Below are 15,572 nucleotides of genomic sequence, written 5' to 3'. Positions count from 1 at the left end.
GTTAGTTTTCGCTCTGTGCCTCAGGCCTGACCTCTGAATGGTATCTTGTTATATTTCTGTAGGTTTTCCTCCAGTTTCTGGTAGTCCACGTCCTCCTTGGCGGTAAACGGAGTGGCAATGGGTGGATAAATCCCCCCGAGGTCCAGCCTGACAGCTGCTGCGTGGCTCTGGGGTCGTTTCCATACTGACAAGTGACCTCCTCTGCAGAGGGGACTCACAGATCTCCATACGCGGGCGCACAGCATTGTGAAGCGGACACAAGAGCCGAGCTGCTCGCGGTCTGTGTGCTGGGACTGTGTGCAGCTGCTGCAACTGCGGACAGTTAATCACTAACCCGCTTTTGTAAATATTGACCAGAAATTGTGATTTCTGGGCAACTTTGAGACTCTCTCAACGCTTCACTTGAAACGACTCCGATCATGCAGAAGCAGGTTTTAATCTGCAACCTTTTGCTCTGGTGCGTAAGAGACAGTTTGTTACGAGGCGCCTTTGCCTGCTGATGTTACGCGATTACCCTCATAGCAGCTGTCACCTATTTGAGATATATCAGGCGATTAGAAACAACGACTATTCCCTCGCCACGTTAGTAAAAGTGTGCTTCATAAGCTCCAAAGCTCCGCCCAGGAGCAGCTAGGGCTCATCAAACACAAGCATGTCCCAGGACTGCAGAGTGTGGCAGGGTTGAACACTAATCTAATCCTGCTGTCAGTAGTGTCTGCTAACATTTACTGTAGATGCTCGTACATGCTCCAAATATGACTTTTAAGACTTAAAAAACACAGAAATATTGACCAAATATTGAGAGATGGGATGCTGAAGCTCTACAGACAAACTTATAATAGGCTACACTACTGAAAATGGTTTCAGTATTCATTTCAGTATTATTTGAGAATGGGATAACCATTTTCAAACTCTACAAAAACAACTCAGTGATTAAAAATAGTTGAAACTAAAGAGTAAAATAACCCAATGCTGAATGTAAGCAGGTAACATTAATGTAATAAGATAGGGGGGCATTTCCGCCCAGTCATTTTTTAAGATCCCCATAAAAATATGATGGGACTAAGTTACTCCTTTCTAGATAAGCAGGTAATTAACTGCATTACTGAGCCACACAGTGTTGGTTATTTCTCGCCTACAATGTCTTCAGAAACGTATCTGTTTTGTAATACCAGAATTTGCTAGCAAGAAGTGGGCGCCATACTGTTTCCTGTATTTTACCAATGAGCTAAAAATAATGAGATTAAAAATAAAACTAAGCAGCGCTGATCAAATATAAACCAATATTCAGTTATTGTGTGGCTTATTTATCGCCTTTAAAGTTAACAGGAACATATTTTAGCTTACCATACAGTTAAACTGATACTCCAGAACTGTTTAACTGCCAACCGCCATCTTGTTCCTGTGGAAAAACCGGGCAAAACTCACAATACGTCATCTAACAGCGGAAGCCGCAGAGCATTCTGGTAGTTGTAGGTTTTCGACTTCTTAAACTGAAAATTGATACATTAAAAAATTACACAAGTTTAAGGTTAGTTATTCATCATGTTGTAATAATAATAATAATAAGAAGAACTCATTTTAAGTTATGTAACTCTTAAAGCAGCCCCCTCGTGACTACACAAATAAGAATTAACACAAGAAGACTTAAATAATTAAATAAACTGCTACTAACTAACTAAAACTAAACTAAACAAAACTAAACTTAACAAGATGAACACAGACAGAAAATAATAAAATTGTAAAGAAAGGCTGATTACACAGTCTGTAACAGAAACTGAGGCTATAACTATTATATTACAATAACATATAGATAAGTAGATTCGTGAAAATTACTTAACAAACCAGACAAGTGACAGTTTAATGATGTGATGAGCCTCCACAACCTCTCATAGCCTTTACACGACTGCCACCATGTGGCCAAATGTTTAATTGCACTGACTTTGCACAAATTGCTGCACCATCTTACTGACAATGCTACTAAATTAAAAAAAAAAAAGAGTTTATCTCTCTCTTTTTTTAACCTAAGCCTATTATGAATGCTGAGAAGCATTTTGCACTGTTACAACAAATGCACAGAAAACATAATTTCCAGGAGGTGTCAACATCTGACACAACAGTCCAAAATCTCCCATAGGTGCTCAACTGGATTGAGATCTGACAACTGTGACTGTTTCCTCTCTTAAAATTAAAATGAAACACTCTGGCTCCCTCGTTTCCCTATCCATAAGTTGATTAATGTGGCACTAAAGTATGTGGACACCCCTACACATGATTTTTGGTCTGAAGCTGATTTTCACAGGTTGGGCTAGGACCCTTATTTCCAATTAATATCTTACTGCTACAGTATGTAATGGTATTTTAGACACTAGTGTCATTCAAGCTTTATGACAAGTTTGTCGAAGGATCCTTTTTCTATTTTTAAATTATAATGCTCCCTGTGCACAAAGCCAGGCCCATAAAGAAACTGTCTTCCTCTTAGGATAGGTTAGGTTAGGTTAGGTTAGGTTGGGATGGGATGGGATGGGATGGGTTGGGTTGGGTTGGGATGGGATGGGATGGGTTGGGTTGGGTTGGGTTGGGTTGGGTTGGGTGGGGAGGGGAGGGGAGGGGAGGGGAGGGGAGGGGATGGGATGGGTTGGGTTGGGTTGGGTTGGGTTGGGTTGGGATGGGATGGGTTGGGTTGGGTTGGGTTGGGATGGGATGGGATGGGTTGGGTTGGGATGGGATGGGATGGGATGGGTTGGGTTGGGTTGGGTTGGGTTGGGTTAGGGTAGGTTGGGATGGGATGGGATGGGATGGGATGGGTTGGGTTGGGTTGAGTTGGGTTAGGGTAGGTTGGGTTGGGTTGGGATAGGTTAGGTTAGGAAAGGAAAGGAAAGGAAAGGAAAGGAAAGGAAAGATAAAGCATTATTTTTCCCAAAGCAGTTACAATACAAAATAGTATAACAAAATATAAATGATAAAAAATGCAAAAAAAAAAAACAAATGTACACAATGACATGAATGTAAACAGGTAAAGAGGATAACAGAGGGTGTCATAAATATTACTGATTAACCGTAAGGTGCAATATTAGAAATATTAATGTGCCAAAAAAAGTAAACAGTTGGCAGTAATGGCTGTAGATAACAGAGTGATGACAATGTGCAATCCAAACAGAGCTGAAAGCAGAAAGGAGGGTGGAGCTACCTCAGTGTGAGGTAGATGTGTTATAAAGTCTGATGCCACTGTAAGAAAGGACTTCCTGTGGCGTTCTGTGGTGCAGTGTGGAGGTATCAGTCTGTAGCTGAAGGTGCTCCTGTGTGTGAGCAGCACATAATGAAGAGGGTGAGTCCATGATGCTCTGCAGCTTGAGCAGCATCCTCCTCTCTGACACCACCACTGAAGAATCAAGCTCCAACCCCAGGACAGAGCCAGGGATGAGATTGTTGATTTTACAGTTTTGCTTGTTTTCAGGTTGAAAGTCTGGAACGAGAATTTCAACAGTTACATATGAGTGTTATGTCCAGGTGTCCACACTCTTGATTTCATAGTTTGCTTTGTACTTGTATCCAGTGGCAAAATGCTTTTGACCACACGATTCTTGATTCATGCCAATAAATGAAACACAAATTTAAAGTGAAGAAGAAAAAGGATCTACATTGTTCCTCATGTCTTTCTCATCACAGTCTGATGTTCAAGGTCAGACTCCTTGTGTTCAGGCAACTTTGTTTAGACAATAACATCAGGGTGGGATGAGCTGCTGTTATCAGACCGGAGGGTTTAGTTATAATAACACCTTAGCTAGGACTGAACAAGTGTGAGACTTCAGTAAACAGTTTTTCACTGATGTTTTTGGAGCTACATTTCTCACCTCACTGCTGTTAGGGCTTTCATTTAAAAAGGGAAGAACACCAAAACTATCTTAGAGCAATGGTTCACGGATTTTGTTCATCTTGTCCGATTTTCTCTCATTTTTGAGGTTTTTTTGTGACACACTGAATAAATCCTTCTAATGAAACCATTTCAGGAAGGGAAATTACTCTTTGGTTGAACTGTGTACAGCTCCACACTACGACCATAGAGGGAGCTCACATTCACTTTATTTCAAGCCAAAACAAGCTCAGAACCACTGTTTAAGAGGCATCCTGGACAAATATCACAGCAGATATGAAATATTAACAGCCACTTCAAGTCACAAAAATGATAGTTTATCACTGTAAAAAATGTTTGTAGAATAGAATGGAGATATGAATATTTTACTGGCACCTTATGGATCAGTTAAAGGTCCAAAAATTGAATATAATATCATATGTTTTCTTTAGTGTGTAATGACAGGAAAATAAGAATTGTGTTTTTGTACCTTAGAATGAGCCTTTTATATCTACACGGTTAGCAGGTCCTCATCTAAAATGATTGCCATGTTGTACTGTCATGTTTCTACAGTAGCCCAAAATGGACAAACCAAACACTGGCTTTAGATAGAACATTCAGATTTTCTCATTTTTTGCTTCGGCCAGCACAGTTAGCAGCTCCTCCGTGACAAGAGCATCAGAAAATCACTGAAAACTGCTTTATTCTGAGTTTTTACTGGTTTAAATCACATCTGTTCATCTTGTGAATCTTACACACTGAACCTTTAACAGACAAACCTTTGGGTTGCCAGGCTGTGAAAAGTCATTTTGGCATTTTTCCAGGAGGTATTTGATCAAATAGTTGGAGGGGTCTAACCCTGATAAGGGCAGGTGAAATGTTGGAGGATAAACACCAGTCAAAAGGATTTTGCACTAAATGGCAAACCAGAAAGTCTCTTTATCACTGACTGACAGCCTCACTGGTCTATAAAACATTAGCTTGGAATCAGTTATAAAATAACCTGAATCTGCAGCTGGTCTCATTCGACGCATTTAAAGGGGCACTATGAACATTTTCAAAATTCAAAAATGTTATTCCTATGGTCTAATTCAGTCCAAAAATATTAGTAAATGTAACCCACTGCCTCTGCACACCTGTTGCCAGACTCTCTACTCCTCCCCTGGACTGCGTTGGGATGTTTTCTTGATAGGGGCAGTGTCGTGCAGAGAGAGATAGAGGCACAAGACACAGGATTCAGGATTGTGGGTGAGACCTTGACTGCGTTTTATTTCACAGTAACATACAGTAACATCTCTGCTGATGGCTGTCACAGTGGCTGCTGGCATCACAGCCTCCACAAAATCATCAACCTTGAATAGAAAAACATAACTTTGAAAAACATGGCTTCCTGAATAGAGCAAATCTCAAAGCTATGGTGTCCTGCCAGGGACAAACAATGCAAACTTCCACATTTGCTGCGTTATAGACAACACAACAGCGCGTCCTACTGGCTAAGACATGCAGCTGCCCTACATAAACATGAACAACTCACTCCCAAATCCAAAAACTAGAGTGCTAAAACTCAAACTAATGATGTCATCGAGTTTAAAATCTGGAACTGTGCCACTCACAGTGAAGTGGTAAACATGTTATAGATGAGACTGTGAGCAGCCGGGGGAATGTCCTGAGTATAGACCAAATCACTGTGACGTCATGCTAACAACAATAATCTCTTCCATGTTGAAAATTGGCAACTGATTTGATGTGAGGAGATATGTGAAACTGGCCAACTTGTTTATTTCTGTTGACACTGTCATTAATTGAAACGTTTAAAGATGTATAGTTAAACACGGCGGGCCGACCTATCTGACCTTTCTTCTGTGCTTATTTCATGTACTGTGTTGCTTTGCTAGCGTCTTTCAGAAACCAAATCTACTGGCATGGAAGTTAAGCAGTGTACTGCTGTTCCACATTACCTTACACCTTAAACCACTTAAGGCAGTTGTAGACCTCTTACTTACTTACTTACTTAAGCCCTTTGCTCCTCTAGGGAGTATTGGCCATTTCACTCAGCTGTTGGCAGTTCGCTGTAGATCTCCCAAGCTGATCCCACTCCTACACATTTCTGGACACCTCTCTGCCAGCTGTTCTTGGGGTGACCTTTTTCCCTAGGTCCTTGTGGGTTCCATTTCAGGGCTTGATATTTGTGGCAGGTTTGTTAAGGGTGTGTCCAATCCAACTCCACTTTCTCTTTAGAATTTGTGAGTCAGTAGGATCCTGGTTTGTTCTTTTCCACAGGTCTGCATTGCTTACTTTGTCTCTCCACCAGATGTTGAGTTTTCTCCTGAGACATGTGTTCTTGAATGTTTGCAGCCTGTTTGTTGAGTGTTTTGTTGTTCACCGTGTCTCTGATCCATACAGCAACACCTGCTTCACAATGGAATCAAACATGTGTATTTTGGTGTTGATTAATTAGATTTTGAGCTCCAGATCTTCCTGAAAGTGTTAAACAGCACCCTAGCCTTCTTGATTCTGCTCTTTCTCTTGGCCTCTGTCCCTCCATCGGTGTCCACAACACTGCCCAAGTATGAACTCTTCCAGCTCCTCCAGGTCCTTGTTGTGTATGATGTCATCAAAAATGACCTAGCCCAGCATCTGCCTGATCTGGGCAAGTTGGATTAAATTAGCCGGGCGGCGTCCGGTTGGCCAACTCAGCTAAGACTTGCCATGAATCAGGCCAAATCAGATGGCCTGTTTCCGGCTGCTGACGCTGCCATCATTGTTCTGTTATCAAAAATGACCTGCAGCATCGACCCAAACTTGGCACGTTGGAAGATATACAGTACAGGCCAAAAGTTTGGACACACCTTCTCATTCAATGCGTTTTCTTTATTTTCATGACTATTTACATTGTAGATTCTCACTGAAGGCATCAAAACTATGAATGAACACATGTGGAGTTATGTACTTAACAAAAAAAGGTGAAATAACTGAAAACATGTTTTATATTCTAGTTTCTTCAAAATAGCCACCCTTTGCTCTGATTACTGCTTTGCACAGTCTTGGCATTCTCTCGATGAGCTTCAAGAGGTAGTCACCTGAAACGGTTTTCCAACAGTCTTGAAGGAGTTCCCAGAGGTGTTTAGCACTTGTTGGCCCCTTTGCCTTCACTCTGCGGTCCAGCTCACCCCAAACCATCTCGATTGGGTTCAGGTCCGGTGACTGTGGAGGCCAGGTCATCTGCCGCAGCACTCCATCACTCTCCTTCTTGGTCAAATAGCCCTTACACAGCCTGGAGGTGTGTTTGGGGTCATTGTCCTGTTGAAAAATAAATGATCGTCCAACTAAACGCAAACCGGATGGGATGGCATGTCGCTGCAGGATGCTGTGGTAGCCATGCTGGTTCAGTGTGCCTTCAATTTTGAATAAATCCCCAACAGTGTCACCAGCAAAACACCCCCACACCATCACACCTCCTCCTCCATGCTTCACAGTGGGAACCAGGCATGTGGAATCCATCCGTTCACCTTTTCTGCGTCTCACAAAGACACGGCGGTTGGAACCAAAGATCTCAAATTTGGACTCATCAGACCAAAGCACAGATTTCCACTGGTCTAATGTCCATTCCTTGTGTTTCTTGGCCCAAACAAATCTCTTCTGCTTGTTGCCTCTCCTTAGCAGTGGTTTCCTAGCAGCTATTTGACCATGAAGGCCTGATTGGCGCAGTCTCCTCTTAACAGTTGTTCTAGAGATGGGTCTGCTGCTAGAACTCTGTGTGGCATTCATCTGGTCTCTGATCTGAGCTGCTGTTAACTTGCCATTTCTGAGGCTGGTGACTCGGATGAACTTATCCTCAGAAGCAGAGGTGACTCTTGGTCTTCCTTTCCTGGGTCGGTCCTCATGTGTGCCAGTTTCGTTGTAGCGCTTGATGGTTTTTGCGACTCCACTTGGGGACACATTTAAAGTTTTTGCAATTTTCCGGACTGACTGACCTTCATTTCTTAAAGTAATGATGGCCACTCGTTTTTCTTTAGTTAGCTGATTGGTTCTTGCCATAATATGAATTTTAACAGTTGTCCAATAGGGCTGTCGGCTGTGTATTAACCTGACTTCTGCACAACACAACTGATGGTCCCAACCCCATTGATAAAGCAAGAAATTCCACTAATTAACCCTGATAAGGCACACCTGTGAAGTGGAAACCATTTCAGGTGACTACCTCTTGAAGCTCATCGAGAGAATGCCAAGAGTGTGCAAAGCAGTAATCTGAGCAAAGGGTGGCTATTTTGAAGAAACTAGAATATAAAACATGTTTTCAGTTATTTCACCTTTTTTTGTTAAGTACATAACTCCACATGTGTTCATTCATAGTTTTGATGCCTTCAGTGAGAATCTACAATGTAAATAGTCATGAAAATAAAGAAAACGCATTGAATGAGAAGGTGTGTCCAAACTTTTGGCCTGTACTGTAAGTCTGGCCATATCTGGTTGCCTGACTCGGCTGAGATTCAATATGAATGATGCTCGATAATCGGGCCAGATAAACTAGCCTGATTCTGGCTGCTGACACTGCAATCACTGGGCTGCAATATTGCCAACCAAATGACAAAACAGGCCCAAGTCTTGCCCAGATATATATGACTGAATTACCAAACAGCACTGTCAGAGCTGGCTTAATATTTAGCCAGAAAAGCCTTCAAATAAGATGACTGCATAGAAAAACCAAAAAGATTGTTAATATATGCTTGAAATGAACCATAAAAATGCAAAAAGGCAACTACACATGATCACAAAGACCAGCCAAGACACACTGTGACGCTGGCATATAGGAGATTGTGTACAAAAATCCTGCATCAGTGTTTTGAAACGGCCGAGAGGAACCAATGAGAGCAACTTTAAGTCTGTCTGCAGAAGATTCCACATATAAGGAGCTGCATCTGAGAACAGAGAGCAGAGCCATTTTCAGTTTTTTTGCTTGTACACACACAAGTATGCTGGAAGTAGGCCAAGAATTGCTTTGTGGGCAAAAGAATGCCAATGAAAAAGTCTACAAAATTGTAAGGAGCGCCAGCCAACCCAGACACACAGGATACAGTGATGAGTTAGTGGCTCATAGCTGGTAATAAATCTCAATGAGCCATGGTACACAGAGTCCAGAGCATGCAAACACTGGGAGGGTGGAGTTCATTTTAGGAATACAGGAGGAATTATACACTGATGATTCAATTTCAAAACTTAGCCTATATAAAGAACAATTAATGTCACCAGTGCAATATTATTATTACTATTATTATCTTAGTGATGTAATTACTATTACTATGATGACTGTGTAGCCTACACACATCAGAAATTGTATCAAAGTAAAACTGTGTAAACCTGTCACCACTGTAGGCACAAAATAATCCTCAGAATTCACTACAAATCAGTGACTGAGCTCAATAAACAAACTCCAGAATTACTGAAGTCATTTTTCATCTTGGTGAGCTCGAGGCTATTATTGGAAAGTTACGTCACGGCACAGTGCAGCGCGCATCTCTGTCTCAGTGCAACAGAACATCATAATCACCGCCCTCCTTCTCCCACATGGACCGGAACCACGCAGAGCCACGTGACCCGGGAGCTCTGGACTGAACAGAAATCTCACACCGCATCATGGCTGCGGAGGATGCGGCCGCGCGGTCCCGAACCGGAGCCCTGCTCTTCCGCGGGGCTCCGCTCTCTCCCTCCCGCCTGCTGGTGCTCTCCCTGTCCGCCTGCTCTCTGCTCCCAGCCCCGGCGCTCGGCTTGCTCGGCTTTCGGCCGGAGGAGACCGGAGCGGAGCTGTCCGTGGCGGACGGGGTGCTGAAAGCTACCGAGGGGACCCGCTTCATGCTGCGGGTGTATTACTCCACCTCCCCGCAGAGGCTGAACCGCACCGCGGCGACTCGCGCCAACAACGCCGCGCCCTGGATCGCCTTCATCGAGGAGCCAACTCCCGGGCGAGAAGGACAAGTTCACCCGAAGCGGAACATGTGCATGGACAAGAACGCCAGGACGTCCGACATCGAGGTTTTAGGTTCTTTCAAGTCTGCGTCCAGTCAGAACTCGGTGCTGGTGGAGCTGCTGGCCAAGGACCTGCGGAGGGGGGAGACGATCAAATACTACTCCATGTGCGCCTTTGATGGATCCAAATGGGAACACTACCGGACACGGGATTTCTGGGTGGCCGTGGTAGAGCGCTCCGCTGTACCGGAGCTGTGGCTGCAGGTGTTGGTGTCCGTGCTGCTGCTCGGGCTGTCAGCTCTGTTCAGCGGGCTGAACCTGAGCCTGCTGGCGCTGGACCCGGTGGAGCTGCAGGTCCTCCAGAACAGCGGCACCGACAAGGAGCAGAACTACGCGCGGAAAATCGAATCGGTGCGTCGGCACGGTAACTACGTGCTCTGCACTTTACTGCTGGGGACCGCGATCATTAACGCCTCGCTCGCCGTGTGGATGTGCCAGATCCTGGGCATGACCTGGCTCTCCACGGTCATCTGCGCCTTCGGCATCTTCTTCATCGGGGAGATCCTCCCGCACTCGGTGGCGTCGCGTCACGGTCTGGCCATCGCCTCCAAAACCATCTGGGTGACGCGGCTGCTGATGGTGCTCTCTTTCCCCATCTCCTACCCCATCAGCAAACTCCTGGACCTCATCCTCAACCAGGAGATCTCAAACTTTTACACCAGAGAGAAACTCCTAGAGATGCTGCGCGTCACCGACCCGTACCACGACCTGGTCAAAGAGGAGCTCAACATCATCCAGGGAGCGCTGGAGCTGCGCACCAAAACCGTGGAGGACGTCCTGACGCCGCTGACCGACTGCTTCATGCTGGCCTCGGACGTCGTGCTGGACTTCAACACCATGTCGGATATCATGCAGAGTGGATATACGAGGATACCGGTGTTTGAGAACGAGCGGTCCAACATTGTGGACATCCTGTTTGTGAAGGACCTCGCGTTCGTGGACCCGGACGACTGCACCCCGCTGAAGACCATCACCCAGTTCTACAAACACCCGCTGCACTGCGTCTTCAACGACACCAAGCTGGACGCCATGCTGGAGGAGTTCAAGAAAGGTGAGGAGGGCGCTCAGAGGGAGTAAGTGTGTGTGTGTGTGTCTGTGTGTGTGTGTGTGTATTTGGGACATAGCTGAAAACATGAAGTGTAGACAAATCAGCAAGTGGCACCACTGAGGTCAAAGAAAGTACAGTCTCAGAAGTACAAAATCATAAATACAGTAAAGTAAATGATCAGAGTTATATTATAATATATGATGTGATATTAATATTATTACTGATACAAAACCTCACAAGTCATACTGTACACACAGGTATGCAGAGGTGTGAGATTTGGTCATGGTAATAATATTGTATGTGCACTAGTGTCTTTCCTTACCTCTCACACTCATGATTTATGTGTCACTGTATGATTGGCATCTGTGTTTAGTTACCATGGTAACCTCTAGGCAAGGGTGCATGGTGCTGACCAGCCTGTTAATCTCGATCTGTTTCATAGGTGTAGATTCTGAGGGGGGGATGCAGAGGGCAAAGCATGTGCATTTATCATTTGTACTTTGCTCTGTTACTTGAGTTCTTTTTGCTGAGTTTTTTGTATGTTAAGGCCCAGCTAGAGACAGGCATTACACATTAGCTTAGGCTATAAATGCTGTGGTGTGGCTGATATGTATGCTACATACTTGTCCCTATACAAATAAACATTAAATAAAATACCAGAATGCAGGAAATTAATTGCGTCTCCCGACTGTTGTAACAAAACCTACGCCCTTGATCCATTTGATGCCTTTTTATATGTTGTTTAGCAGAATGTAATCCACGTGTAATCACCGTAAGATGACAAGTGGACGCCTTCATCATCTGTTTGATTTCCTTGTATGCTCATGTGGGTGGTTTGGAAAGCTGTACCACCCACAGAGAGAAGACGTCTTTTCAAATTTGTAGAACCAAATGATACAAAACAAGCCTTTCTTTTCTAGAGTCTTGGAAGGCTTGTTTTGTTTCAGCTGTCCAGTGTAATTTCGTTACTTCGACTAATTTAAAAAAGACGTCTTTTCAAATTTGTAGAAGTAACCAAGTGATAAAGCTGATCCTTTCTCTAGAGCACAACCTTCTTGTGTTTATTTGAAAAAGAAATAAAACAAGCATTTTTTTATTCTTGAAAGGTTTACATGTACATATATCTGGAGATGTGAGATTGTCACCTGGCAGTGATAATTAGTCGAAGTGAGCTCCTAATGAAACTCCTGCGCATGAGGTCAAACTCATGTAAAGGGCAACACAAGCCAAGCATTTTGATAGGTCTGTAGATGTTTTCCAAGTGTGCTTCTCAGAACCATGACGCCCAGGTAGCACACATAACTAAGGCCCCAATATACAGTGAGATAAGTTCGAGACATGTAGGGCTGCACAATATGCCAAACAAAAATCCTATTGTGATCATTTTGACAGATATTATGATTGTGATATGAGTCATGCTTTAATTGGGAATGCCCATTTTTGCATTGCATTTTCACTGAAAACAATATGAATTTGGTGATGATGTGATTTTTGCTGGGTTCTATACCAAACAAGCATGTTCCCTTACACCTGGAGTATGATTTGTAGGCCGCGGTGCTTCATCTATAATGGTATGTTTTGACACATTTTACCATTATATAGCTGCTGTGATATGGTTGTTGCACTTGGCCATAGTGTGATGTCGATTCTTCGATTAATTGTGCAGGCTTAGGCTGTCTGTGAATGTGTCTAACTCCTTTAGTTTCCTGATTTTACCACATCTTTCTTACAATGGTCACTTCTGTCTGTGACAGCTCAAAATTGCATATTTTGTAGAGCCTTATAGGCGGTCAGGATTAAGAAAGTTCAGGCGAAATTTAAGGGGAAAGTCAAGAGTTAAGGAGTTTAAGGAAATTCAGAATGACACAGGGTCACAAGCTGTCTCACTGAGATGAAGATCTATTTGTCAAGCGAGATCTGAGAGCAAAAAACATTCAAGGTCAAAGTTCAAGTAAATCTACTGGTAAAAAGATGAGGTTTTTTTTTTAAAGTTGAGTAGATGCATGGTGTTTCCAAAGTCAGTGATTAATTGTGTTAAATAATCGTGATGTCAGTATTGACCAAATAATCATGGTTAGGATTTTTATAGTCAGACCACTCTTGTATTAACCTGAAATAGGCCTACATTTTCCTTGATTTTAAGTATAGATGCTCAATTTGGGGAGAACATCTGTACCCTCTTAACTGAAATCCAGACATTATAATGTGACAGACAATTTGTAAAGAACACAGGAGGATGTGACCTAAAAGTTGCAGGTTTGAGTCCCTGGACCGGCCTGAAAAAAAATCAGCTGAGCCCCCCTCAAGTAGTGCTCTTTAAACTGTGTTCCTTTAAATCTGCTCAGTAGTTACTAATATGTAAGTGTTATGAATGTGTATCTCTTCAACTAGAGCTAGAAGAGAGCTTGCTGCCTGCATTGCTCTCCCCTGCATAAAAAAAAGAGGTAAAGCCCAGTGTGCAGTGCTGCTGCAGCAGAGCAGTGTTCCTCCTGTCAGAAGTCAGCTGGTCTCCCTTATTGAGTTTAAAATGGGTGGGGTGCTCGCCAGCCAATCGTGGGGCTTGCTGATCGTCACTGCCTTCCTGCATGTTCAGAGACCCTGCATAGTCAGCGTTTTCTGTTTCTTTTTTTTTTTTTCTGCTGGGTTTGCGTTGAGGACCGGAAGAGACGGAGGTAAACAGAGAAGGACACTTTGACCGAGGCTGCCTCTGTTTACAGGAGACAAGCGACGGCTCGTGTATTTACATTTATGCTTATTTTGTAAGCACTGAGTGGAAATCTGGTGTCACCTATGTCATATTATCAAAATAAATCTTGTTTTTGCGCTTAGCACATTTTGAAAATGCATTGAAATGTCTTTGGAGAGGTTTTACAAACGTAAAAATGCGATTCCAAAATTTGAGCTGCAGGGTGATCTAATCATCCAGCAGCCATGTCTCCAGAAAAAAACGTTGGCATTGTATATTTCTGCAAACCACAGATACCTTACATTTATATGTTTCATACTTATCATATTTCTAAAGTGACGTAGAGTATGTGGTGAAGGGGACTGTTTGGTTTGCAGTGAGTCATTGCTGTATTTTCAGCAGCTTTTTAAGCACCAAGCACAGGTGTTTTTCAGCAACCCATTGCTGTGTTTCCTAGTGCAACAACAATGGATGTTTTTAATGGAGACATCACTGCATGTCCTGCCAGGATAGCACCACGATAAGTGGTTGTTATTATGTAGACATCACTGCATTTTCTGCCAGGATAGCACCATGAAAAGCAGTTGTTTTTTTCACCCAGAAATTGCTGCATTTCCTGTAAGGATAGTGCCAAGAAAGCTGGTTGTTTTTATCAAGACATTGCTGTGCTTCCTGCCAGGATAGTGTCAACAAAAGTGGTTGTTCTTTTTACCCAGGAATCCTTACACCTTCTGCCAGAATAGAGCCACGAAAAGCTGTTTTTTTTTACCCAGAAATTGCAGCATTACCCCCAGAATAGTGCCACAAAAAGTGGTTGTTTTTATAGAGACATTGCTGCATTTCCTGCCAGGACAGTGCCAAGAAACGTGGTTGTTTTCCCCCAGCAATCACTGTATTTCCAGCAGCTTTTTAGCCACCAAAACTAGGTATTTTAAGCCAAAACATGACCTTTTCCTACACATAATCACATGTTTTTTGTGCCTAAATCTGACCACGTTAACCACAGTGTTGCTTGAATATTACGTTTCAATGTATCCACTGCATAGTAATATAAAAATCTTAATGCACTATATCCGTGGTTTGCAGAAACGTGCAATACCAACATTTATTCTGGCGTTTGGGTTGCATGCAGCTGTCCAGTATGATCCCCGTATTTGCCTCTGACTCTAACCTCCATATGTGTTGGGAGTATTTTGTGTGAAGCCAGATGCTATCAGAGTTGTAGGATGAACACAAACATGCTTCCTGTATCACTATGCCACAGAGGGATCTGTGTGAGATAATCTACACAGACTAGAGGATTAAATACGACATCTTTCCTTCTGTCTCTCCCCCTGTGTTGCTCTCTTTCTCCTCCTGTGCTTCTCTTTCTCTCTCTTTAACAACACTTTCACTGCGGCAGAAAAATGCAGGTTCACTCATTCATTTCAGTGGGACCCCTGCTGCAGTGGATGCTGCCACAGTGAGCTCAGGGGGAAAAAACATGGAGTACAAACAGCAGCATGGTGTCTTAGTGTTTAGTAAATCAGACTGGACTCTTTAGTGTGTGTTTTTGTTTTACCTGTTTCCTGTAGCATCATATTCACAATTACGCAGCCCGTTATGATGTTTGAGCGCATCACTGCTGTGGGTCTGAATGCATCCTGCAAAGTTGAGATAGTCACATAGTCACATATTGATGTTTGGTCGTGGACTTTCCACGTCCACACACGATGTGCAAGGTACCTGGGTGCATTGGTTGTTGACGCTCTGGGACACTGTCTTCTTTCAAAATACACTAACATTTTCAAAGGAAATTTCAGGTTTACATACAGTCTCTTTGAAAATAAATGTTCTACGTCGGTACAACACTGCAAATTGATGTTGTTTTTACTTCAACAATGAACGCACATGGTTGGGTTTAGGAAAAAAAGAACAGGGTTTGGCTTTAGAATCTTACAGGACGCAAACACCGCTCTTTT

At 43.2% G+C, this 15,572-nt stretch overlaps 2 protein-coding genes across 2 annotated transcripts in view; one reads left to right on the top strand and one right to left on the bottom strand.

The window, feature by feature from the left end:
• Window positions 1-389, bottom strand: part of hoga1 (4-hydroxy-2-oxoglutarate aldolase 1) — a 32,395-nt gene extending 32,006 nt beyond the window's left edge. The window contains exon 1 of the mRNA XM_033623909.2: window positions 32-389. Within this exon, the coding sequence (XP_033479800.1) occupies window positions 32-245 (214 nt within the window). The 5' untranslated portion in view covers window positions 246-389. The remainder of the gene's footprint in view (window positions 1-31) is intronic.
• Window positions 390-9,360: 8,971 nt separating this feature from the next.
• LOC117255212 (metal transporter CNNM1-like) overlaps window positions 9,361-15,572 on the top strand; it is a 29,826-nt gene continuing 23,614 nt past the window's right edge. The window contains exon 1 of the mRNA XM_033623878.2: window positions 9,361-10,928. Within this exon, the coding sequence (XP_033479769.2) occupies window positions 9,488-10,928 (1,441 nt within the window). The 5' untranslated portion in view covers window positions 9,361-9,487. The remainder of the gene's footprint in view (window positions 10,929-15,572) is intronic.

The sequence above is a fragment of the Epinephelus lanceolatus genome, chromosome 3, assembly GCF_041903045.1.
Source record: "Epinephelus lanceolatus isolate andai-2023 chromosome 3, ASM4190304v1, whole genome shotgun sequence".
Lineage (NCBI taxonomy): Eukaryota > Metazoa > Chordata > Actinopteri > Perciformes > Serranidae > Epinephelus > Epinephelus lanceolatus.
Note: the sequence above shows the minus strand (reverse complement) of the source record. Positions and strands in the feature narration are given on the sequence as shown.